The sequence below is a fragment of the Centrocercus urophasianus genome, unplaced genomic scaffold (genome assembly GCF_019232065.1).
Source record: "Centrocercus urophasianus isolate 14NV4802_14NV808 unplaced genomic scaffold, USGS_Curo_1.0 seq_13, whole genome shotgun sequence".
NCBI lineage: Eukaryota > Metazoa > Chordata > Aves > Galliformes > Phasianidae > Centrocercus > Centrocercus urophasianus.
The window spans coordinates 54,400,468-54,427,002 of NW_024884475.1; the positions used below are offsets into that span (position 1 = coordinate 54,400,468).

The following is a 26,535-nucleotide window of genomic DNA, read 5'->3' on the forward strand; positions in this document are numbered from 1 at the left end:
GTGTGTGTGTATGTGTGTATATATTTAACGTAGCAGGTTTCATTTGTAGCTATCTATCTTTAAAGAGTACCTTCTAAGCTTCAGTTTAATTTCGAGACCCAGTGAAGGTCTGGAAGATTCTTAGGCTGTTGATTGACAGGATCTACTAATTAGAAACAGGTGGAGAAGTGGGTTGAATGTTCTGATTACTTATCTGCTCACTGTTGTGTTTTTTCTGACTTTGAAGGATCATAAATATTTTTTTATTGGGCAGAGCCAGGTGTGATCTATTTATTTTGTTAATATATCTGGACTGCTGTGGACTTATCACGTTGTAAGTTTTAGTGTATCATGATAAAACATTTATGATTTGCTTCAAAGCAGAATTCCTACTGTGATCAGTTACGGTCCTGATTGGTTTTTGTGGCACTGAGCTGAGCAGTAACTTAAATAATGAAAAATTAGTTCTGAGTTGCAGTATGACTGACTTTGTCATCTGCTTGAAAAAAATTGCTTAAATTGATTGATCTGCCTGCAGCAACAATACAAATAATAATTTTGCACTATGACCTTGAATTTCCAAATAATTTTAAGTTCTGTTCAAACTGCAACCAATATAGTCCTGTATTGTGTACCTAGACAGTGTTGGACTCTTACTGCTGCAATGGAATGAGGCTTAAGAGTAGCACTGTTACTTTCACTTGTTAATGATCAAAGATAAGTGGTGAGAAGGATTATTTTTAATTAAGTGTCCAGGGGATTCTGGACAGGCTGAGTATTAAAAAACTCTTGAGAGATTTCTGGAATTATGACTTTGACTGGTCCCAAGTACGATGTAGTACCGTTTGGGTCAGAATTGCCTTAGAATAAAACACACAACCTCTTATATTGTCATTCGGTGTTATGGGGTTGCATTCTTCTTCTTTTTTTTTTTTCTTTTTAACCTTTCCCTCTAATGCCTTCTTGATAGAATACCTTGTAATTTTAAGAAGCAGTCAGCTGACAGCACATAATTGTTTGCAGTGGGAAACAAAAACCAATGTGATGAGAATGTAATGCTGCTCCCGGCTTGATTACCTATTTGGGAAAGGAATGCAAATAAGTCCATTTATGAAATTAAATTTATAATTCCATATAAATCCAGGGCTGCCTTCTACTCACAGCAGACTCCCTTTTCTGCCACCTCAGTGTTCTGCTGCTATGGTTATACACGCAGCAGACTGAGTGATCTCTTGTTTATGTCATGAAAAAAGGCACCTGTTTCTAATCAGTGTTACACTGCCCTGGCTGAGCCTGCAGGGTCTAGATAGTTTCCTTTATGCTGCTTTCATGCCTGGGACCATTTTAGCCTCACATTAATGGCTTGCTTTCAATACTGGATTAGTTCCTTCCATTCAGAAGACACTGATATCCTTTGAAATCATTCCTGAAGGTCTCAGCACACATCAGTGTTTCATTCAGTATTTCCCTTTTTAGGGCGAGTCGTGCCAGTTCTCTCTTGCGTGGGCCAGAGTTCATCCAAGTGGCAGTGTGGGTTCACGCAGGAGAAAGATGGGTGGAAAGTATATGGGGATAAAGATCACCAGTGGAAATCCATCATTGCTTTACTGTGTAGTATTTCTTCAGCTACTATTTGCTTCACAGTTGTCCACCAGCGAGCAGATGGGCATGCCTATAGTAAGGCTATATAGTGGTTCAGCCTGAATGACTTTTTAACATGTGAGTTGACAGGAAATGAGTTATGTGAGATTTGTAGGGGAAAGTTTATAAGCCTGTAAACCTTTCACCCGTAGCAGATTGTGGAATCTCAAGAGAAGTGAACTGTTATTTTTAGGCTGTAGCTCAGGAAAGCAAGTGAAAAAATCAGATGACTATCAAACAATTCCTTGCTTAATTTTTAATGTAGTTGCTAAGCTCTTGCATATTTAAAAGGAACAGATGCATACAATGTATTTCTCTTTCTACCCTGCTGCCCTTATTTCTTGTATACTAGAACTTCTTCAAACACAGATGGTGAACTTTGAAGTAAAGGTGCTTAGGAACTTTGCTTTTACTCTCTGATAACTTTTTGTTTGAACATATGCTCAGCACTGATAACATTGCACCTTGACAATGCCAAGTAACCAAACTGTAGAAAAAATGAAATCCTTATGTGTGTTCACATCTCTATTTTACTTGAAATGTTTTTCATTCATTGTGTGTTTATTTAGGGGTAGGCAGGGAATGACATCACAGTTTAGCATTTGAGAACAGTCCCTCTCAGTCAGTACCACGTCATAGAATCATAGAATGGCCTGGGTTGAAAAGGACCGCAATGATCATCTAGTTTCACCCCCATGCTATGAAGGTTGCCAACCACCAGCCTGGAGCCACATCCAGCCTGGCTTTGAATGCCTCCAGGGATGGGGCATCCACAACTTCACTGGGCAACCTGTTCTGGTGGGTCACCACCTTCTGTGTGGAAAAAATACCTCCTAATATTTAACCTAAACCTCCCCTGTCTCAGTTTAAAACCGTTCCTCCTTGTCCTATCACTATCCACCCTCGTAAACAGGCTTTCCCCCTCCTGTTTATGTGCTCCCTTCGAGTGCTGGAAGGCCACAATGAGGTCTCCCCAGAGCCTTCTCTTCTCCAAGCTAAACAAGCCCAGTTCTCTCAACCTTTCTTCATAGAAGAGGTGTTCCAGCCCTCTGATCATCTTAGTGGCCCTCTTAGTGGACCCATTCCATGATCTCCATGACCTTCTTGTGCTGGGGGCCCCAGGTCTGGGGAAGGGGAAGCATCGAAGTAAGTACCAAGAAACGTGGTACAGTAAAAATAAGCATGTAAGCCACTATTCTAGCTGGCTGTTTCTGTGCATCCTTGCTGTGCCCAAAGAGGAAATAAAAGTTGTTTGCTGGAAGGATGAGTATTTTCCTACTAAGAAAAAGTTTCTCAGTTCCTCCCATTCCAATTCCCCAATATTTGGCTTCTCGTTAATTAACTTTTCAGTTAAAAAGTTTACAGAAAATAATGAGCGTTATCACCACTGTAAAAATCAGCAGTGCCAGTGCTGCCTTTGTAATGATGACATATTGTAGGCAATCAGAATTGTTCCCAAATGATGGAGCATATTTCCAGCCTATGAGGATTTAATTCATACTGGTATCTGCTAGTATTTTAATCTGCAGTACTGTCAAGGTGGGAATTTGAGGACTCAGCACTGAATTAGTTATTTTTCCCGTTATAACAGAGTGGCAGAACGCTCACTGACTTCATTGCAAGTCTTGTGCATTCTTTACAAGTCCTCCTTTGAATCATAGGAAGAATGCAGTTTGTCCAGGAGAATCTTGTTGGTACACCAGGTGCAACTGTAGCGTCCATTGCTTTGCAGGGTTTTTGGAGCCTCAAAACTTTGTTTTATAAGTTGGGCTCAGGGCAGTGTGAAAGCAACAGGAGACTGTGGTGCAAGGGATATAAGGGAACAGATGCTCTTTAAGTGTCTGAATAGATAAGCTCTTGACAATTTGATCCATCCAGCAGATTGCAGTGTTGCAGATTGCCAACAATAAATATCGCTATTTAAGTATTAAGTGGCCTATCTTCTGCACTATTGGAAATCTTGCAGTGGTAGAGTGATATAGTGACACACTGGACACTGTAATTTACTGCAACATCAGATATTCATTTTAAAAATAACATTACAGAATTCTGTGTGTGAAAAAGCTTTTTTTCTTTATGATTTTTAGGTCTGAAACTTAGCTTTCCTAACAGTGAGTTAAAGGAAGTATAACACGAGTTGCAAACCTGGAAAGCCTGGTTTTCTCCCTTAGCTACGTCATGTTTTTCTTTTAGGTCACGCTTCTTTCTGTTTATGAATAATACTATAGCAAAATAGGTAAATCGGGCTCCAGCTTTCAAAATTGCTTGGAAGAACAGAATGTTCCCCAGGAAGTGATCTTTGCTCTGTTGTTTCTGAACATGCACTGGGTGCATTCAGCCAGAGAGCAGTGTTGCTCTGTCACTTTGTAAATATTTGGTTTGTTTCTTTCTTTTTAACCTTAAATTCTTCTGCATGTTCCTTATGGATACTTCAGCCACAAAGAGCTGAGCTGTGGGCAGTAACCTGTTACACGGCCCCTTAACTCTGGCAGCTAGTGTATGACAAGCACTTCCAAATTGTGAAGATTGGCGTGAAAGATAAATGTTTTTGCTCTCTCAAGTCTTTGTAGCCTTTTTACAGATTCTGGGATTATATTTGATCTCACCATTATCAGTGTAACTATTCGCAGCCTTTAGTAAACAGTCCTCCTGGACTGCAGGAGACACATTTTTCTTTTTCTTCTAGGAAATAGCATGATATTCCGCAGATGCAGTTGCCAATATTGAGGTACATCATAGGGTTATTGCTATGTTTGTCATTTCCTTTTTCATACTGCAGTCTGCTCTAGAAATAATGGATCTCTTTGTGTCTGCTGCTTTCATACCAAGACCTTTGTACATGTTTTATGGCAATAATCGTAGTAGGTTAAGGTTGTACTGAAGCACATCAGAGTAACCTTTAGCAGTTTATTAAGAGAGATGGTCTCAGGTAATAGGTCATGTATATAATCTTGGGAGAACAAAAGGAAATGAAAGGGAACTGAATGGGGTATTAGTTTCCTGTTGAGAAGCAGTGATGCATTTTTTGCAAAGAGTGAGATTTTGCTTTTTATTACTTCTGTCTGAAACAGCTCTGCTGAAGTGTGGTTATTAAAGTATAGTGTAAAAGGCAGCACAGTAGAACAGCAGATATGAATCAGCTGTACTCTTCTTCCTAAATGTCATTAGCAACCAAGTTGGGCATATAGTACTAGATATATCATCTGTTGTTATGTTCATCTTTTTTTGGACTGGATGATCTTTTAGGTCTTTTCCAACCTTGGTGATTCTGCGATTTTATCCTTAGATATAAGAACGTTTAACAACATTGATAACATCGTTTCTCCTTCTAGCAAGGGTGTTTTCATTACGTTCTGCTTACAGAGTAGAATGGATACTTAAAGCATAGCAGAAGGATACATTATTAAATAATTTTCATGTTATGTTCTTGTCTGTATTTTTCCTGAAGATATCTGTGCTACTCAACGATGACTCTGTGTACTGATAGTTGAACAAAAATTAGTCATTCCGTCCAGTTAGCATTCATTAAACTATCTTTGGTCACAGAAATTAGAAGATTTCCTTTGAAGATCCTCATGCCATTGGCACCACAATTTTAGTTTTGAAAATACACATTATTTGGTACTTTCTGATATGTATGGAGTCTTAACCAATCAGGAGCTGTTTTGGTTGAAAGAGATTCCATGTACTCTTGATTTGTGACTAGGAGAAAGAGCAGCTCTACGGTTGCTGTATTTCTTTTACCTTTGTGTTGACACCCCTGGCAGCACTGCTGCTTGTCGCATCCGAGCTGCCACACCCCAGAATAGCTTTGTGTATTGGTTTGGCTAACATTCCTTGCACCAATGCCAGATGAAAGGAGGACCGGGAACTTTGAAATTCATTCTTTCAGAACTACTTGTTGTCACTGTTGCACACTTTTGTTGTAGCCTAGGAAAAAGTCACAGGTGAGACCTTGGTAGCACCTACTGAAGCAAAAGCCACGTAACATTGTTTTGTGGGGCGCTGCTGAGGGTAACTGAATGTTCCCTCCTGCTGTTTTGTGTGGTGCCTAGCTGCTGACCCAGCCAAGAATCAGCTGCTGCCGGCTATCCCAGTGCAATCAGTTAATGCATAATTTCTGCAATCATTTGCAGCATTGAATTCACTCTGTAATCCTCTTAATGGTTGCTCATCCTAGGTAAGGATGGCTGCACTGGCACAGACATGGGGTCTGTCTAGCCTAGTTTCCTGCCGCCCACTGCAGCCATAAGCAGATGTTCAGACAGGAGGAAGAACAGGTAAGGCATAGCTAGTGTGTCCTTCAGTTACCCAACCAATTCCTTAGTATTTTCAGGGGCTTTCCTGGTCTTGACATGATTTGTGTATTTAGAAATGTCCAAAGTGGTTGTCCTGTAGCTCTCTATGCATATGCAAACACTTCTGTTCCACAGTCATCTGGCAAAGAGTTCCATAAATTGTTCCCTGTCATGTGAAGAACTGACTTCTTTTGTTTGCTGTAAACATATTTTTTACTAGTGTCATTTGAAGGCCGCCTCTTGGTGGGTTTGTTTGTTTGAAGGAGCAGTCTGTCTACTCTCAGTTGCCTGTAATTTTGTAAAACTGCATCAGAAACTCTACAAGCTACCGTGACCTGTTTTCTTTTTTTAATGGAGCATTAGTACTGACATTCGCAGCCTTAATCACTGCAATGTTTTTTTTCTGTCAAAACCCCTGCATAGAGTCAGTCAGCAAACAATCATGTAATAGCTTTTCTATTTTGGGGCACAGGGCCAAATACTCTTATGCAGTAAATTGGATAACATTTTAGCAAAGCTCAGGAAGCTGCATGTATTCTTAATACCAGAAAAGAACCTGACTCCTTGTTTCTGTTAAAAATGAAAAACAACAACAACAAAAAACAAACAAACCTAGTAGTTTATACCTTGCTTAACAAAATGCTATACATTAATGAAGTATGGAGTTTGTTTTAAGGTCTTCTCTTAGGTTTTAACAGCTAGTTTTAACAAATACTTTCTAGCAGCCTTTGAAGCTTGAACTGTAAGTCCAACAGCCCTTTCTGAATATGTGGTTTACGAGGCCAAAAAAGAAGAGGGGGGAAAGGGTGAAAAAACAGCAGTAATGATGATAGTGTGACAAAAATATCTTGAAATATCAGGTGATCAATAAGTGATTCTATAATGTACAAGAGATTCCATCAATTCATCTATATCATTAAAACAGAGCACACTGTATGATCGTTGTTCTTACTCTTTTTGTTTTCCTGAGCTAGTTGTAATGAGAAGCATTTATGCTCTTGTTGTACAGTGTAGTTTACAACTGATTGTGAATACCCTTCACTGAACAGTTTGATTTCCTTGAGACTGCGCTTGACTGAGGCTGAAAACTTACTAACAGAAGTGGATGAAAGGAATGAAGATGTGGATGAAAGCTTAGTCTGCTTAAGAAAAGTTATAATGTATAAACAAAGCTGAACTATTGTTGCAAGTATTTTTTTGTTTGTTTCATTTAAGTGGCATCATTTTGTCAAAGGTTTTTACTAGATCAGTCTACTCATTATGCAGATATTGAAGTTTTTTGTGCCTGGATCTTTCAGTCCTTTCTACTGATGTTAGTAGTCTACCTAGAATTAATTTAACTCTGAAATTGAAAATAAATATCTAACTGATACTTGATTCCAACTGTCTACCTGTCCAAGAAATAAACATAAAGAGCAGTAAGTGCAGCAGCAGTGGCTGAGTAAGAGACATTGTCAAGTATCTGATGCCCTGTCCATGATTCAGTCTCTCCTTTACGAATACCCTTGACCTATTGTGTTTTGTCATCCATGTGGGAGGAAGCTAGGAGCTGGAGTATTTAACCACCTGTCTTTATTAGTGTCAGCGCTTCTTGACATTAAAGGATTATTCTGGGGATCTTCTAATCCTTTCTAATCATTGAGGTCTCTGTAGTTAATTGGCTTAAAGCTTTTATTGAGGTGGACTCTCTCGTTCTGAAACCTACAGTTCGTATGACTTGCTAAGAATATGCCCAAGGAAGAAAAATTTCTTCACTAGCAAGTTAGAATTACTAAAGAAGAGGGTGTGTTCCTTGGGCGAGTGCTCTAGGTATAAAATGCTGGACTAGGATTTGAACAAAGAAAGTTTTTTTCGGGTTTTGGGAATGTACAAGCCAGCTGTGTTCTACAGTGTTTTGTGACAATTATTAGCATTTGTAGCAATATTACCTAAGAATCATATTTGTGGCTCAGGATCCACTGTTGCATTAACCCAGAGCTGAAAGACAATCTCAGACACGCCCAAGAGAGTTCATAGGTTTGTTGAGCTGTATGAGCAATATGAAGTATTTAGGAGTCTTGGTGTGACAGTAACACGTCTCTTGGGAAATAACAGCTGATGGTCTAGAATGGACCAGTGGAATCTATTATTGCAGTCTAAGTTTGGGGACATCTGAAAGTCTCTAAATTTGCTAGCAGTTGAAGAAGCTGGCTAGAATCTTTGCTTTGTGTTGACAACAGAACCATTTGCTGGTAAATAGTGCATTTCAAAATTAGGAAGGTAAGTGAATAATTTCTAGCTTTCTCCATGACTTTCTTTGTTCTTACTGAGAAATCATCAGAAGAGTTTAGCTCAAAACATCTGTCCTGTACAGATGTTGACTATTTCATTTGACACAAGTATTCTTGATTGTAGAAGTTTTCCCTCGGTAGTACTGGTGGGACTTGATGCCGTGATGAGCAGCTGCTGTAGTTTGAATGAATTTTGGAGAGACTCTGTTACTTCATTTCCTTTGGTATTATTGTCTTTTACACTACAGTGGATGGAGAGATGGTTACTGACAGCTATTGGCAGTGAGTAGGACTTGGGTTATTTTTCAGATGTGAACAGTTGGGTTACGCTAATTGTTGAGCACACACAGTTGAGCAAAACAACAGAGACTTTGACTTGTTTTATATCCAGCATGCTGTAGCAGAAATTATTATTATTATTTTTTAATATAGAATCATTTGTAATCATAGAACCCTAGAATGGCCTGGGTTGAAAAGATTCAACCCCCCTGCTATGTGCAGAGTCACCAACTACCAGACCAGGCTGCCCAGAGCCACGTTCTGCCTGTCCCTGAAAGCCTCTGGGGATGGGGCATCCACAACCTCTTTGGGCAACCTGTTCCAGTGCATCACCACTCTCTGAATGGAAAAACTTCCTTCTAATATCTAACCTAAACCTACCCTGTCTCAGTTTAAAACCGTTCCCCCTTGTCTTACAGGAATGGAAAGGATGCAGTTACCAACAATCATTACTCCTTTTGGCATTCTGTGGAGGTCTGTAATGGTTCACAAGAGTGTTGCTCAAGTGGTTCTTATATGTGGGATGCTCACTAGTTGTTTTATTGCTCCCTGTTGATTTATCTCAGCTGGATAGTAGGTGTATCACTGCCTTTAAATGAAATCAGGCTTTAAAGCACAACAGATTTCATTCCATAGTTTCCCAAAATTTCTCAAGCGACACCAAAATTGAATGAATAGAAATCTCAGAGAATTCTAAAGCTTCAGAAATTCAGTTACACAGAAATGTGTATATATACATAAGACAAGTGGTTTTCCATGCAAGTACAGAAGTTGGTGTAATTGCATAATTTTTTTTTTCATCAGAAAACAGACAGGCATCTGCTGTTTAAGTTTCGGAAATGTGACTTAGACTAAAATTTGATACTTGTAGTTCTTCATGTGGATGGAATGCAGCTGTCTTACTAAACATTCACATTTGAAAATTATGCCTTACGTTTATTATTTGAATCCCAATACCAGAGAGAGTTCTTGGAGAGCCAGGGTCAGATTTCTGAAGATGTACAACTATTTGATCTCTGCTACTAGGGTTAGGAGTCAGTGTAACTACATTCAAAGATATCTGAAATTATTTAATGTTTTTTGATCTGTAAGTTCACAAGATGCTTAAAAAGTGAAATATATTCTGAAATAGATTTAGTTTCTGGAGTGTGTCATAATACTAGAAACGGACTCATGTTCTTTCTGCTTTCTGGATTTTGAAGGGTAACATCAAACAGACTGCCAGTATTGAAAACAGTAGATTCTCATCTTGGCTCATGTTTGAGGCTCTGGTTTTGCTTTGGTTGTTTTGAGTTTTTGAACTAGCCTAAGAATCTAAGCAGCTTGAGAACAGGAGTTAGACATGCTGCCTTCTGGTGTTTTTTTTCTTATTTAATGTAAATATATATATATATATATTTATATAATATGTAAATATTTTTATATATTTATAATATATATAAATATATATTTTCCTTATTTAATGTAAATATATATAAAAATATATTTAATATAAATATATAATGTAAATATATATTTACATTATATAATATAATATATATATATATATTATATATATGTTATATATATATATATATTATATATATATATATGCTGCAAAATCAAAACCAGAGGAAGTAACCAGTTCATAGGAATCACTGTATAATCCTGTGCAAATTACTGCCTTGTGAAAGCTAGCATGGATTGGAGGACGGCGGGGAGGGGATGAGGAGATTGCAAGTACTTGAGCAAATTGTAGCTACTGTCTTTTCTGGAGAATTTCAAAACTATACTTGTGTGCACCCTCCACAGTAAAACTGTGATCTCTTGCCAATAGCAAGCAGACTTGCAGAGGTTAATATTTAACAGGTTCCTGGCTAGTGCTGCATGTTGTGTTTTTAGCACATAACTCTCTTGTTCCCTTGGAAGCATTATTTTGTGTAAACAAAACACATTTTTATACTGAAGTGCATCTCTCTACATGTGCTGTTCCATGATGAATCAATTAATAGTGGGCTTTCAAAAGATTTTCTGCTTCTACCTCACACGTGCTTGTTATCATTTTTCATCTCCATTCAACGTAATGGAGGCAATTATTGTATTGCCCGATTCCGGCAATCAGTGAGTACTGCATGCTCATCTGAACAGAATTCAATTGGTGGCAAGCCTGATCCTACAGTGTCTGCTGGAATGTTGATTTCTAACTCTTACTAACAACAGTGGCAGCAAAATCTGATCTAACACACCTGCATGACTCACTTATTTGAGTCATTTGTCTGCAATGACTGGTACTTAAAATTAATATATGCTTATAATAAAGATAGAATGCAGTGAAAATGGGCGATGGCAAAGGCCTATGAGATCATCTCGAAGGTCTTGTTAAAGTATAGAATGTGTTTTCCAATTATTTTTTTTAGTTTAGAGGTGAATGCTCCAAGAACAGAAAGTTGGGTATCCCTTTTCGTGTGGATTGTTACGTGTTCTAGTGGAATTTCTAGTAGAGTCTCAGCTTAACTGTATTTTCCAGTGTTGGTACAGTAGGACATAAAAAATGCGCTAGCTGACCTCAGGCACCTGTAGTGGTAGATGTGCTTGGAAGTGCTACTCTCCCGCTATTCAAAATCCCTAAGGCCTGAACCTGCTTTTTTTATCCAGAGTTTGTAAACAATGTTCTTTGTTACTGGGAAGCAGAAGTGCCTGAAGGCTGAGTAGCTGACTTAAACCTTTGAAGGTTGTTTTCTTGGTTTTGTTTTTTTTTTTTTCTTTTAATTTCTTCAGGTTCTTTTGCTGAAGAGTTGGCCATATGATATTGTGAGCCAGGAGAAATACGGGTATAAAACCAACTTGATTTCCTTGAAGGATCTATCTGCACTCCAGGGGATATAGTGCAGTCCAGGATGGTGCCAACACTGTCTTTTAGGCAGGAAATTCTTTCACTACTGTGTAATTCGTTGTCAAACTGTGAACAGGAGGAGTACCATACATGGAGAAAGACAGGTTTCTCGACTGTTTGAGTCTTTCCAACCTACTTACATGGACTTCAATAGAACAGCTTTGAATTTTGGCACAGCTTCACACTTTTCTAATGTAGAAATCCTTTGGCAAACACATATGTGTTTACATCTTAAACAGTTAGGAAGGATGGAGGAATGTGATGGCCTCTGTGCTGACTTACCTCAGTTCCCTGGCTTTTGATGATCGTATTAACATTTACTTTTTAACATCACAGCTGATATTTGCAGATTTCTTTAAAAAAAATTCTTTACTGGAGGCAGAGTATATTGAAATATCAAATTATGTCTTCTGAAACTACAATAATTTACCATAATTTTTGTTGCTATCACTATTGTTCTGAATGGACAACTGGATACAGACATCAGCAGATAGTCTGCTCCGTGAGAAGCTGAAAACAGAAATCATTATCCATAGCCTTTTAAGTTCGTTCCTGCATCTCTCCTCTGGCTGTCATCACCTGGCCATATTTATGCTTCTTAGTCTGTTTCTATTCATGCAAATACACTCCACAGAAACCAAATGAATGGAAGGTAGAAGTTACCCACCAGAGGAACCATTGTCTCTGTGGTCAGGTGAGAATACCTGATTTGGTAATGAATTCTTAGAGAATGCTTGCTCTCTGTTGGGAGGCCTTGATTCTACATTCAGTGTAGCAACTGAGGCTTAGTTTCTCAGGTGGTCGTACTCAGTGCTGCTGTAGAGATACGCTTGACTATGGCTAAGAGGTATGGGTAGGTAGAAATGATGCAGACTAACACTTCAGTGGAAATGGCTAGCCTGTCCTGTTGTCCCCATGTAAGCACACCTAGAAGAGAATTAAGCCAATTCTTGGCTCTCATAGAGTCCAGTTGAATTTGACCAAGCCTGTGACAGAATTTGTTGTCGGTATGAGATGTCTGCTGTATGAAGGCAACACGGGGACTCATCAGTAAAGCTTCACTTGGTAATTTGCAGTGACAGAGTGTGTGGTCTTTCATCAGCCGCAGTCTCTATTGTGCTTGATGCTGCTTAAAAATACTGAGGTTGAAGAGTAACCACCAGTGTGGAGCAAAGACTCCAAGAAATGTTCATTTACTTCTGTGGCCGAGCAATGGTAAATCTACCTTTTCAGTCTCAGTATATGAAACAGAAATGCAAAGGAAAAAAAGGTAAATAGTGCTTATAGTCCATTCACTGTTTATACTCATGATGCTGATTTGTCTCTGCTTTGTACTGGATGTTGTTCATGTGTGCACATATGGGGTCCCAAGCATAGAAGCATAACCATCTTGATGCATTGCCCGAACGTGTAGATACAGCAGTTGGGATAAGGGAATCTGACATTCCTGGAATTAAAAAATGAGTTTGTCAATGCCTTTCAAGAGTATGTAAAGCCAGACTTATACATTTGTTAGCATTATACATTATATGTTTCTACTGTTCATCTAGACTTGAGCACCAGCGTCAGTTATTTTTCACAGAGCACTTACTCGAGAGGACTGGTATTTGGAACTGTTAGCTGTGCAGACTAAAATATCAGTGTTGTGGGTGTTGTCCCAGTTTGTAATCAGTGGTCAATTTGCTATCAAAGCATTTTCTGTAGGATTTTTTTTTTTCTCCAAATCATACAGCACTGTAGTTAGAATAAAAGGCCTATTTCACTGATAGTGAAATGATTTGGTAAATTTGGTGATATCATTTACAGAGTAGAGCTAAAGAGGGAAAAAAAAATAGGCTTGGTACTGAACTCTGATGGAGAGTGTACACTTGTCAATGATCTGGTCTTGTTAGTCATATGCTGTTCAAACTAGGATGGTAACTGCCTAAATAAGTAAGTATGGAAACACAGGTAACCAGAATAAATCTTGGGAAATTAAGATATAGTGAACATATGGATAGGAGTTCTCCCTTACTTTGCTTTACGATTTTAGGGGATTCATTAAGTAGGATAGTTTGATTCTGTTTGAGAAGTGAGTCTGAGAAGATAAATTTGATGAAAGATTTTTCCAGTGAACACAGCAGGAGGCCAGGGTAACAGTATGCAGACCATGGGACAGGCACTGCAGCAGTCTTGCTTGGTGTTGCCTTAAATTTAATACAGGAATTTCAGTAATGTATCCAAAATTTGCTGAATCTGGGATGCCTCATTACCCCCAGACAAGTGTGGAGATGAGCAAAGCTGCAACTGATTCCATTATGTGGATCCATTCTCACCTACTGTTACAAAGTGAGTAGCAAGCTCAAGTACATTCACTGAGATGTCATGGTTTAAACAGGTCTGTTAAACCACAGGACCAATCTTTTGAAGTGCTTTCATGTGGCTTTTGACCAGAATCAACCATATTGTGCAGATTGCTTTTTCTTCAGACTTTTATACTGATAAAGTTTCTTAGGCTTTGAAGAAATTGTTTTGGTAGAGAAGTAATTGAGGAAAACCACTACCGTCTCTATGAAAAATCTCCCCAGAATCTAACCTATTAAATAAAGGAAGTACCTGCTGCTCTATGGATCAGGTTCAGTTAGAGATAGTAAATTTATTATGAATTGCTTATTTGCAATACTGTTGGTAATTAATTTGCTGCTATAATTTAATACTTAATTGAAGACAGACAAAATTCTGTACGGCAGTTACAAATAATAAAATTGTTTTGACAGAAGTTATTCACATTCAATCTGATTTTCCCTTGCTTTAATGGGTCTATAAAAGAGACAAGACTTAAACTTTGAGAAAGTTTACTGAGACAAAATTTTGGGGATTCACGTGTTCATTAATTCTGGAGCCAGAAATCAACATAATTGTGCCTGAATTTCATAGGCTTTCTGAGAATTGTGCAATTTATGTGTGTTGGCTTTTAAGTATTTAAGCAGTTCTACTGTGTGCAGAAGCTCTTGTCAGATATGGAAGCTGTGGCATTATGGTGTAAAGGAAAATTATGCTTAGCTCTTGGATTACAAAAGGTCTTATCGTTATTAAGAGTAAGATGGAGAAATTCAAATAAATCATCAAAATTTGGTTGAACTTTAAAGCTTCACACATCACGTCAAATTTAAAACTTTGTTATCCGAGTGGGGCGGAGTACAGAGGAGGTGTTTTAGTGATCTAATACCTAAAAATACAAGTAGATTAAGAGAAATCCAAATTTGGCAGTGGCAGCTGCACAGATTGTAAGGATGACTGCATTGATTGTGACTTTATGATTTCAGTGTGGCAGTTAGTCAAGAATTCAAGACTTGAATCTGGGTATGGCAGAGAATTGGTGACTAGATTTTGCATGTATGTGTTTCTGCTTCTGCTATCTGTGCTAAAGCTGGCAAGAACTACAGAGCTATTGTCTTTGTCTCCCAAAGTCAGTAATTCAGGATGATAAAGCATGTTATCTTTCAGAGGAACTCGTCAACTGTATTATGAATACATAGTTTTAAATTCAATATCATAGATGTCAGGTGAAGTGACCAATCAACAGTTTTTATTACTTTTTAACAAGTTATTGCATTCTGAATTGAATTCATGGTTCAGCAAGTGTTTGAGCGCAAGCCAATTTTTAACATATACAGCAGTCTTACTAAAGATGACAGTTTGCTTGCTTTAAGTTCCTTCCAGGCTTAAGGACTTGAGTTCGACCATTACGGAAAAGAATGTCACTGTGGTTCAGGTATGTTTAGATTATGATGTTTTGCAGCCTCTCTGACATCTTAGTCCCTGCTAGTGTAGCACACATTAGTCAGACAGCAAGGGGCACTCATACACAGAAATTCTGTGCCATCATCAGTGGCATGATGAATCAGGCCCTCATTTAGTGGATAGGAATAGAAAGCGAGAGTATATTATAGAAAGCGTAAGGGGAATGTAACTGGAAAATGTCACTGCAGAATTATCCCTGCCTCTGGAAGCCCTGTGCACCTGGTAGATGTACGGTCCTCTGAGCTGCAAGAGGTTCATTCGTGCAAATTCATCTCAGCTGTCTCTTTTTACAATCACACACACGATTATGAAATCATATGCATTGAAGGGGACCTCTGGAGATCATCCAGTTCCACACCTCTTCTAAAGCAATTTCCCTAGAGTAGGTTACACAGGAAAGTGTCTAGGTGGGTTTTGCTTATCTCCAGAAATAGTGTTTAATGAAGCTGTCATGCCAGAGCTCATAGGCTGTGAAGCTTTGGAGAACCACAAAAGGGCAGATTACTTGAATATTTGCTTAATGACTTGAAGAGCTTTGCTGTCTCAGAAGAGACAGCACCTTGTTGTTTGGGACAATTTAGGCTGACAAAAGCCTTCAGCAATATTGTTTATCTCCGGGCAAGGCCTGATATAATTCATTGTCTCTGTAGATACAGTTATGTAACCCTGGCAGAGAGCTTACAGCTGTGCGTGCGTGATGAGAAGTCCCATTGAAATGGTTGATGTTTTAAATAGGATAAATTTGTTTCAAGAGCTATCAGTGGCCAAATATGATGCCTGGGTAACTTCAGCGGGTGACTCATTCCCTGATTATTTGACTTGACAGAATTGGCTAAATCAGGTTCCGTAGGAGTTAGTTGTCAAACGAGACTTAGATCTGGATAACGGTCTCCCTTTCTCATTTGCTCACGAAGCAGTTAGTGACAAAAGATAAAAATGTAAGGGATGTGCTGATAGCTAGCTGTGGAAAAGCAACCAGGTTTACACTAGAGTGAAAAAGAAAACAGCACTCTAAATGTCTCTGTATCACTTAGCCATGCCTGGCTTTTTGCAAAGTAATGTGCCTTTTTCTATTCAGCAGAACAGTTGTGTTGATTGATAAACACATTGTGTGAGCTCAAAGGGCTCTAGACTGATAGGGCCCTTCATAGGATGAAAGGGACTCGCATGCTTTGGTGGAAAACTCTCTGATTTTAAGAGTGCCAGTTGTTCGTTAAGTGAGCTTTTTGACTGATATTTTTTCTTTTGACCAGAAAAACAAAAAAAAAGAAAAAAACCTGCAGAGTTAATAAAGGAATGTGGTGTATATATTTTAAATACCTCCTGGTTTTTCATTTTGGTGGTGGCTGTTTTTATGATAACTTTATGGGAGTATCTTCATCATCCTTTAAATTCTGAATTTTAAATACAAACTCACAACTAGCTTCTTCCAAAGGGTCTATGTATACACTTCCTAAGTATTTATCTAAGTAGGTATGAATTGGAAGAGTTGAAGCTTTTCTTTTTCCTCCTTGAGAAGGTGAGTGAAGTACTCAGAGCAGGACCACCTGTGCTAAGGAGGTGTATCTTCACTCCATCTTTGGTGCAAGTACTTAGAACTCTCCAGTGTGGAGATTGTGGAGCAATCCCTGTCCTTCAGGAACTGGCGAATAATAGAGTCATCGTGCCACATCGGAGCTCTAGAATATGTGGTACACTTATCTTTGAACCCAGTAATTTCTGACACCTCAAAGCTTGATGATGCATCCATAAGTCAAGAAAAAACTTAGTGGTGTATGTGAGATGATGCCACCTGGACTGGTCAGTTTAAGCTTGTAGGGGAGAGATTTTATTGCCTTTTCTTTAATATCCACTGTGACGAATGTTTGTACTGGTCATGAAACTGATTGGTCTCCATTAGAACTACAAGTGCAGCTCATTGCATCTGAACTGTCTGAGACAGCAAATGTTAAAAGCCACTGCGGGGTGTGTGGTGTAACACAGCTCCATGTAGTTATCTGCTCTCTGGTATTTTGATTGCCCTTTATTTAGATGATCCCTTTGATCACGAATAGCACCTCATGTTTACTTACATATAGCTGAGAACGAAGGCATATTTTAAATGACAAAGTAGCAGACTTCAGCATATGTCCAGGGCTGTTGACTCAACCAACTTGGTTGAGGCTCAGGCTGAATCTCATCTCTGCCATATTGAGTTTGAGGCTGAACTTCCCCAGTTTAAAAGATTTCGGGAGACAAGTATCAGATGATTTGCTTTTTGCTCCCAAGTCTAAGACTATGAATTGGGAGGTGAAGCTTGTTATGTATTTTCAAAGATTTACTGGTTTCTCCTTCACAAACTAGCCCAGTTATATTTTGTCTGGAACAGAATGCTCCTTTGAAGCATGCCTCAGCACGTTATGCAGTAATTCATATGATCTGTTGATTTGCTGGATAGATGCAAATGTCATAGGTGAGGTTACAAAATTACAGACTGAGGTAGGAAGGGACCCTGGGGGTTCATCTTGTCCAATCCCTGCTGAAGCAGAGGCACCCAGAGTAGGGCTTGGTACTTTTCTGTGTTGAACTCCATTGGACTCCTGTCAACGCACCTCTCCAGCTTGTCAGGTCCCTCTGGGTGGTAGCATCACCCCTTGGCTTACCACCCGCTCCTTCCAGATTTGTGTCACCTGCAAGCTTGCTGAGGGTGCACTCTGCCCCACTGGCCAGTTCATTAAGGCTGATGAGATTTCATACTCATGATCAGGCAGATAAACAATGCAGTCAGATTAATATTTGTTTGATTATATGGTATTAAATCTGAAGAAGGAAAAAAAATCCGAACAACTAAAAGCATCATAAATCGAAAGTGAAGGGCTGTGAGCTATAAGTAGAAGCATGACATTTTCCAGAAGTCATCCTGAGGGAGGCAAAACAACTGCTGCAGAAGCTGATATCTGAAAGAATAAGCAGTGGCTCTTTTTTTTTGTTTTGTTTGGTTTTGTTTTGTTTATATTTTAAGAACAGAAGCTGAAAACATGAAAACAACTGCCTTGTAGTTAAGGATAGCCCTTACCTGGGCAGCAGTGGGGTCCTTCCACACACAACCTTTATCTCTTTTGAATTTTCTTGATCACTGAATGGGCACAGGTGATTATGAATCTCCTACAGAGGCTTGTACATTTTGTAATATTCTGTTTCAAAATCTAACAGGTTTTTACATAGTATTTCAAATATTTACATAGTATTTAGAACAAACAAACAGGAAAAAGAAAACTAATTCTTGAACTTGTTACATACTTATAAGTGTTTTGTAGTAGTTGTTGAGAGGAGGTTTTCCTTGGTTATCTTCAGCATCACTCAGCCCGTGATGTTGCACCTCAGGCTGATCATGAAAAGAGTGTGTTGCAGAAAAGTACGAGATCCTTTATGCAGTACTGATCTTTTTTTCTGGTGTCTAACAACCGATATTACAACTACAATCCAGTATTATTTTTATCATTAATAGTTTAGAGTGTTGTTCTGCATGATACTGTTCTCAGTTTGTAAGGTATTATCTTCTGAAACTTCAGTGCATGAAGCATCTGCTTATGCCACAGCGTGCGTGCACACAAATCTAACAAAATATTTTCTCGAGAGCTCTGGCATCCAGAAAGCCAGTTTAGGTTACTTCTGTGTGTAGTTCTTTAATCTGTTTTGTTAGGAACTCAGATTACAGAAGTCTTTGACAATGAACAAGTCTTCATCTTCATGGCACACACAGTGACGATGAAGCTCCATCATCACTGTAGCTATGTAGACAGCTTTTTCACAGTCTCACCAAAAATAAGCATGAGGTAGTGAACATTCTTATTTCTTGTTGTTAATAAGCATTCAAAACATAACTTACAGATATTATTTAATTTTATTTATTTATTTAACTTTTAATACATAGGCTGAATAACTCTGTTCAATTATTTCTTCTGCATGAATTTTTATATTGATGCAACTGAAAACAATTTTGCACAGAAGGGAAGCATATGTAACTGTAGTTCAGATGTGAAGTATCACTTTCACTCAGAGTGTGGTGATGCACTGGAACAGGCTGCTCAGAGACGTTGTGGAAGCCCCATCCCTTGAGGCATTCAAGGACTGGCAGGATGTGGCTCTGGGCAGCCTGGTCTAGTGATTAGCAAGACTGCACATAGCGGGGGGTTGAAACTAGATGATCTTTAAGGTCCTTATCAACCCAGGCCATTCTGTGATTCTATGATTACCTGTAGGATATATTGCTAGGCACGTAACTACAGTGCTATAATTTTGTAAGCCAAGACTTGCAAAATACTAGCTTATAGGTCATCTGGAATGGAGAACAGAAATAGTGTTTCCTTCCACTTCTTATTAATTTTGGTGTGCCCTAGAAACACAGTGCTGGTCTTAAATTTGAATCTAATCTTTCAAGCAGAATTTTCCTGCAGATCTTGTATGTGATTGATGTGTCTTCTTGAGGAAGTGCTTGTATCCAAATTGTCTTTTCTGCTGGAAGGTGAGCAGAATTGAAGACTCTACCAAAACTTTTTTTTTCAGAGCTTACTTACTATTTTGGAATAGTAAGTAGTTTTATGTCTTTGTGGAATTCCCCAGTGTGAGTAAATCAGTGCATAGTTCAAAAGAAATGAAGAGTTTGCAGGGAGGGAAGTTGATTCATGCTGTTTGGTAGATGTTACCAGTTTCCTAGCACTTGTTGCTGGGTATAAATACAACACCTGGTAGCAAAATCATTTAGCATTCTTAACTGTGTTGCTGAAATCAGTATGCATATATGATATGCTCATGGGGGAGTGGCTGGCTTTCTGCTGCCTTCCAGTCTTCAGTCAGAGCTGTCACATATGATATGTTGTAGAAGTTGTCTCTTTTGCTTACATCCACATATTTACTGCAGTGGTACAAAAAGGGTAGTGCAGGATTAGTTCTTTCTCTGCTCTGCTTGCTCATAGCCAGGGGCACAGTGTGGTTTCTCTTGTGCCCTGTCTTAGGACCCTCTGCTTTTCAGCAGCTCTCCATCTTGCTGATCATGGATTGCTTTATTATGGCACACTGCTGGCCCATGGTCAGCATGACCAGTTTGGTAGCCTCAGTTTGCCTCCTTTGCTCCATGACATTGTCTCCCACTCTTAAACCACGGCATCCCTTTTGCTTGCAGTTGAGAGTCACAGCCTGGTATCTGCAAGCTGTGCATCCACTTCTTGTGGTGTCATCAGCCAGTGACCAATACAGGCAACAGGGTGGTAGATTATTGACAGAAAACAGATTTCTAAAAAAAAGATCTTATGGTAAGGTTGTAACGCAAAGGGTTCAAGAATGTTCCAAAAAGACTTGATTACTATCCAGATTTGTAGAAATTGCAAAAAAATTAGTACACAAATGGGTAATTATAGGTATCAGAAGGCACCAGCCTTACTTGTTCAGAGGGGAAAAAAGAATTGTCGCATAGAAAGCAGTAAGCATGTGTTTAAGTGCAGCCTGTATAATGCTATCTTTCCAAAGGTTTTGATAAGATTGTCAAAAGCATTTAAAGAAGCAGAGTTCTCATGCTGTTGGAGGGAAAGTCTTACAGATTAATAATTAGAAAGCAATAAAAATAAACGGTCTCTCAGCAGAGAGGGATTGTCTGTGAAGTTTCTCGAGGATATTTGATGGAATTTCTACTTTTCAACCTTTCTAACAGTGAGCAAAGAAGTGGCTGAATATGCTGATAACAGAAAATTATTCAAAGCAGGGGAAATTTAGAGCTGGCTACAGGAACTTATGGAGGGCTTTTAAGGAGCCCCATGTTAGATGAAAAAATGAGTGAATTTCCATCACTAGATGCTAACTGCTGTCTTAAAACCCAAAAATTATATCGATGTACATACTGATGAGCCCCAGTTTGATTATTTTTTTCAGAAAAGAGCACTTGATGCTATGGAAACTTCACAAAGCTCAGTCAATAGTAATGAAAGGAAAAAAAGATGCATTGCAATAAAATAAATAAATCTGTGATTTATCTATATATAAAATTCAGTTCTGGAAACCTCTTTTCAAAAAGGATTTAGCCAAAATGAAAATGTGTAGAGAAAAGCAGCATAATGGATCAAAGGCATCAGTATGACTTCTGTGAAGTGAAAAAGTATATAAAATGATTAGACTACTACTGGAGTAGTGATAGGGTTGGTTTTTTTTAAGTCAAAAATCATATGAAGAATGTGGGTTTGGAGTAGTGTTTTCAAATTCTCATAGAAACAGATAATCTTTCCGCAGCACTTCAATTCTATTTGAAATAAAGTAGTTTGTGGTTTTTTGTTTGTTTTTTTCATTATTAATCAATGTATTAAGATGTGAAACTCCCAGATGAGGATCCTGCATAGGCTGAAGATGTAAGTGGACCTGGGGAAATTTGGACATAATCACAAAGGATCTGTCCAATGTTGACTGTTAAACACAGTAAACCAGGCTCAACTTCCAATAAAGAAAGCCCAAAACCACAGAGTGCCAAAAGCTGGAACAGTGTATTAGGGGCAGATTGCTGAATTTGTTCTCCTCCCCTACATGCCCTCTTTCTGCTGCTGATACTGGAAAATGCAGCACCATCTGCTCTCTGGTTTTGCACACTTCCACTGGAGGGAAGAGCTCTGGCCCAATGCTTGGGAACTTCATCTGAAATGTAGGAAGCCCAGCTATAACTGCCATGTTCTGGCAGCATCCACGAAGATCATCAACATATGAAGTCCACATCTTCAGAAATTCTCCTCTAAAGTATTAGTATCAACTTCCTTTTTAAAATGGGAAGACGTCTTAAGATTCTTTTACCTTCTGTTTATCTAGTTGGTGTCAAGTGATGAAGATACAATGAGAGTATTTCTAGTTCATATTCTGTGATACAGGAAACAACTTTACTTGCCTTTCTTTACTTTATTTCACCTTTACTCTTATTCTTTCAAAGGCATGTATTTATTTTTCTTTAGATAGTCTTTAAACAAGCAGAACTTTTGATTTATGTGCATTTAATATCATTGGTTTGTAACTTGTCTTATTTGCTGTTTGCACACCAGTAGGGATTATCTTCCTGTTAGAGCTTATCTACAGAGGCTGCTCTGTTTCAATTTTCTCTTTCTTTGCTTCTGTAGGTGAAAAAGTCCACAAGGGAAGGATCCAGTCGAACACACCTAGTGCCGCAACCAGGCTTGTCAGTTGGAACACCTCAGGTCAGCCTCCGATTAACAGACGGTAGTTCATGTTTGAGGGAGATGGATTTAACAGATGAAATCTCCTTTGTTAACAGTGGTGCGTTTTTCTTCAGGTTAGTGCTATTTTTTTTTTTTTTTTTTTTTGGCTTTGTATTTGTTTCCTTATTCTGTAGCTGCACCTCCAGTCTGAGAGTTTTGAACACGCTTTTTTCCATTGATGCACACAAAGTCAGCATGGTGTGGTGTAAGGCAAAATAATACGTGTGTCTCTGTGGAAGTACGCATTCCACCAGGTGTCTAACAAAGCTGGGTGTATGCTTTTTTGCCTTTCCAATATAAATTTACATTCGTATGCAGGTGACCTGATTAGTGAAGGAGGGTAGGACATGCTAAAGTCAGATACTAGAAATGGCACTGAAGATCCAGTCAGATACTAGAATGGCACAAGATCCAACCAAAACATAGATGTCTTCTATCAACACTTAAATGTGTTTGATCTGCCTGGTTTAAGTCTTAGCAGAAAGCTAAATTTGTTCCCGTTCTCAATCCAAGAAGGGAAGGGGTTTTAGAGGGGCTTATCTTGCTAACAAGAATGGTGTTCTAGATGTACTGGAGTTGTTCAGACAGGACAGAAAATAGAAGTGTGTCTATAGAGCATCTATTCTGTCTAAAAATGTCTTTCAAAGTCCGTGTAACACATCGTGATCAGTTTTGATTGATGACATTTTGGCAATGAGGTGAACAGTGACTGACAATTAGATTTCTTGTAGAATTCTTTTCTGAACATCAGATTAACCAGTATCTTTTCATTGTTCTCGGGGTAATGAATTGAGTATTTAGTTCCCTTTCCTCTTGTGTCTAGTGTAGAACATCAAGGATTCATGTTACTGTGGGAAATTGCTGTATGCTGCTGAAATATGAGGTTGGCCTAATGTGGGAAGTAGAGTTATGTATGTGTCATGAAACATGACACTGCGGTGTCTCTCCATACCAGAGCAGAACACAAAGCAGTGACAGTGCTGCCAGACACGTAACTGAGTGGCTTCACTAAGTAAGCAGGAGATGGTGTGCAATTCTCAGCACTCCACTGTGTATTGTGAGGTGTAAAGGGAAATGAAGCACTGGAGAGGTGAAACAAAAGACTGCTGAGTCTCATGTTTAGGAAAGTATTGATGACTTCTTGAAGTGTCTCAAAAAAGTGAGATTCTTTCAGTTGAATGTTTGCCAAAGGAGGTGGTTCATTGTAAGAATTCATACTTTCCTGTCAGATATTCCTCCTTATAAGTGTACTGCTGAAGTTGGGGATAGTTGGACTGATACTGGCACGGGACATCAACTACCAAATGGAATGTCTTTTAAGTAGGCAAAAGCTGACGGTTTCTGTGCTCGGTCCTCAGAATGAAAGATATCTGGATCTCTAATTCTACCTGGGAGATCAATAAGCTGTAAAAAGTAATTGTCTTGTAATCCCATGTTGTTCAAGGACAGTGTGGCATCCCCATCCCGTATCACGGTTGTGTGTTTATCTAACTGGGTTGAGTTTGCATCTGCACTGCTGTTAGCTTCTAGTACTTTTCTCTCAGTGATCTGCTGCTACTGCTGAAATAGGTAGTGCTTGCTGTTATCTATTGTTATCTAGACTGTTATCTAAGTCTAGGACAGTAAGTTATGGAATAGGACAAGCTGCAGAGGAGGAGGCCCTTAATCACTCCACTCCTATGAGGAAGAGTGGAGAGAGGTCTCTAACAGAACTGGGGGGGGCAAGATGTTTGTGCATCCAAAACCTTGATTCCCTGGAGCGAATGTAATGCAATAATACACGAGGAGTGGTTTTAAATGTGCTTTTGGCAGTCTTGTGCCTCTCCTGTGAAATCTAAGCTACTGTATGATATTATCTAGTTATGTTTCAGTGCAAAGCTACATTAGTTTTCACCTTTTCAGCAGAAGGACTCTGACATCTGATCTAAACTATACAGTGCTTTGCAAACATACTGCTAGTCTTGGGGGGGTTCTGTCACAAGGTACTAGCAGTTCTTAAATAAATGTTATCATTGTGTAATTATATGTAATTATCAGATACGTTTTAGTGAAATGACTGTATCTGCTCAATTATCGTACGATCTTTGTTAGAAAAGAATAAAGGTTGTTCTTGGCAATGATAATCTTTTGCTGTTTCGTGAAAATGCTTGTGGTTTGTTCCTGTTCTGAGCTCAGATACCATGATATGGGTGGGTTAGAAGGGGATGAAGGGTTACAACAGAACAGTAGATGCAGAACTCTACCTTTACACCCGTGAGCCTGCTAAAAGTAAGGAACCAACCACACACAGGCCTATAAGGCCCTCCCCAGCAATAACTGTAACAGGTCTGTCATTTTCAGTCACTTTCATTTGATGTTAGGGAATAGGTATACCGGGAGAAAATGAGAGTTCGAGTTGTTTAGTAATGATTAATACTATTTATAATGTCTCTCTGCATGTGTTTTATACAGCTGACCTTAGAAAGGTGTTCTGTATAGTAAGTAGCAGCTACAGTTGCAACTATATCTTCTAGAATGGCTTATCTTTGTATTAATGTTGAAAGAGATGCATTATGCCTCTTTACAGGCATGATATTCCTCACTGCAGAAATTTTTGATAATGCTGTTGTCATTTGAAATATGAGAAATATCAGTTGCAGTCAAGATGTGTTCTAAATCGTAAGATCTGTCTCCTGCTTATTACTTGATCTTAAGAAAATAATATTATAAAATTGGTATGTTGTTTTTTTGTTTTGAGTTTGTTTGCTTTTTGAGCAGAATAGGTAGAGTAATTGTATGTACCCATAACCCCCACTAAAACATGATGCATGTGATCTCTTGAGAATTACATTATTATAGCTGTGTGCGAAACGGAAACGGCTAATTATGTAGTAGCAAAAACTTGGAGACAGTCTTAGAGGAAATCCCAGAAGATTAAGTGAAGAAAAAAAAGAAGGGATAGGAGAGACAGACTGGGAGGAGCAATCCTTGAGAGCAGCCCTGCAGAGAAGGACCTAGGAGTCCTGGGGGACGAGAAGCTTAACATGAGCCAGCAGTGTGCTCTTCCAGCTAGGAAAGCAAATGATATCATGGGCTCCATCAGAAGAGGGGTGGCCAGCAGGGACAGGGAGGTGATTGTCTCTCTCTACTCTATCCTCATGAGGCCCCAGCTGGAGTACTGTGTCCAGATCTGGGGCCCCCAGTACCACAAAGACAAGGTGCTGTTAGAGAGGGTCCAGAGGAGAGCTGCTAAGATGATTGAAGGGCTGGATCAGCTCTCCTATGAAGACAGGCTGAGGGAGCTGGTCTTGTTCAGCCTGGAGGAGAGAAGGCTGTGGGCTGACCTCATTGCAGCCTTTCAGTACCTAAAGGGAGCCTATGAACAGGAGGGGAGTCAACTTTTTACAAGGGTAGATAATGGCAGGACAAAGAGAAATGGTTTTAAGTTAAAGGAGGGAAGATTTAAGTTCGATAATGAGGGGGTAGTTCTTCACCAAGACAGTGGTAACGTACTGGAACAGGCTGCCCAGAGAGGTTGTGGGTGCTCCATCCCTGGAGGTGTTAAAAGCCAGGTTGTATGGGGTCCTGGGCAGCCTGGTCTAGTATTAAATGGGGAGGTTGGTGGCCCTGCGTGTGGCAGGAGGGTTGGAGCTTGATGATCCTTGAAGTCCCTTCCAACCCAAGTCATTCTATGATGATTTTATGATTCTGTGTGCCTAGAGGTGCTAAAACTTCAGTACTTTGAGTAAGAAGTTCAAATGTATTTTATTTCAGGATACATTAAGATTTAAGTGAATACAAAGGTAGGAGGGCCTCTTACAAACAGCGCTCTTAGCCTTTCATGCTACAATTCATTTAACAGCAAAGAATAGTGAAAGCTTTTAGGCAGGAGGCTTCCTGCAGACCAAGTGCAAGGCAAGAGATTGCTGATGGCAAGATGAAATGGCTTTCCCAGTGCTGGCTCAGAAGTGACAGGCGCTTGCTGTCTACAGACTTTTGTCTTCATTGCCCTAATATTTTTGCCACAGAAGGGGTGCTAAAATGGGCTTTGCTACATACTGGCGTTCTTGCACGGAATGGAGCAGGCCTGGTACTGTTTTCAAGGAGGATTTATCTGTGGGAGGGTACCCTGCTGTTTGTCACGTTGTTGGGCCCTGTGCATGCTCCCTAGGTGTAATAATTGATCTAAGGAGTGCTACCACATACCTTAC

The 26,535-nt window shown here is 39.2% G+C and overlaps 1 protein-coding gene across 4 annotated transcripts in view; it reads left to right on the forward strand.

The window, feature by feature from the left end:
• FAM13A (family with sequence similarity 13 member A) overlaps positions 1 to 26,535 on the forward strand; it is a 115,405-nt gene that overhangs the window by 21,371 nt on the left and 67,499 nt on the right. For 2 of the 4 annotated variants that reach the window (XM_042812183.1, XM_042812186.1), the window contains exon 1: positions 22,331 to 22,419. In XM_042812183.1, the coding sequence (XP_042668117.1) occupies positions 22,367 to 22,419 (53 nt within the window). In that variant the 5' untranslated portion in view covers positions 22,331 to 22,366. Of the gene's footprint in view, positions 1 to 22,246; positions 22,420 to 26,535 lie in introns of those variants that run through there. The other 2 variants (XM_042812182.1, XM_042812188.1) reach the window with 2 other exon arrangements.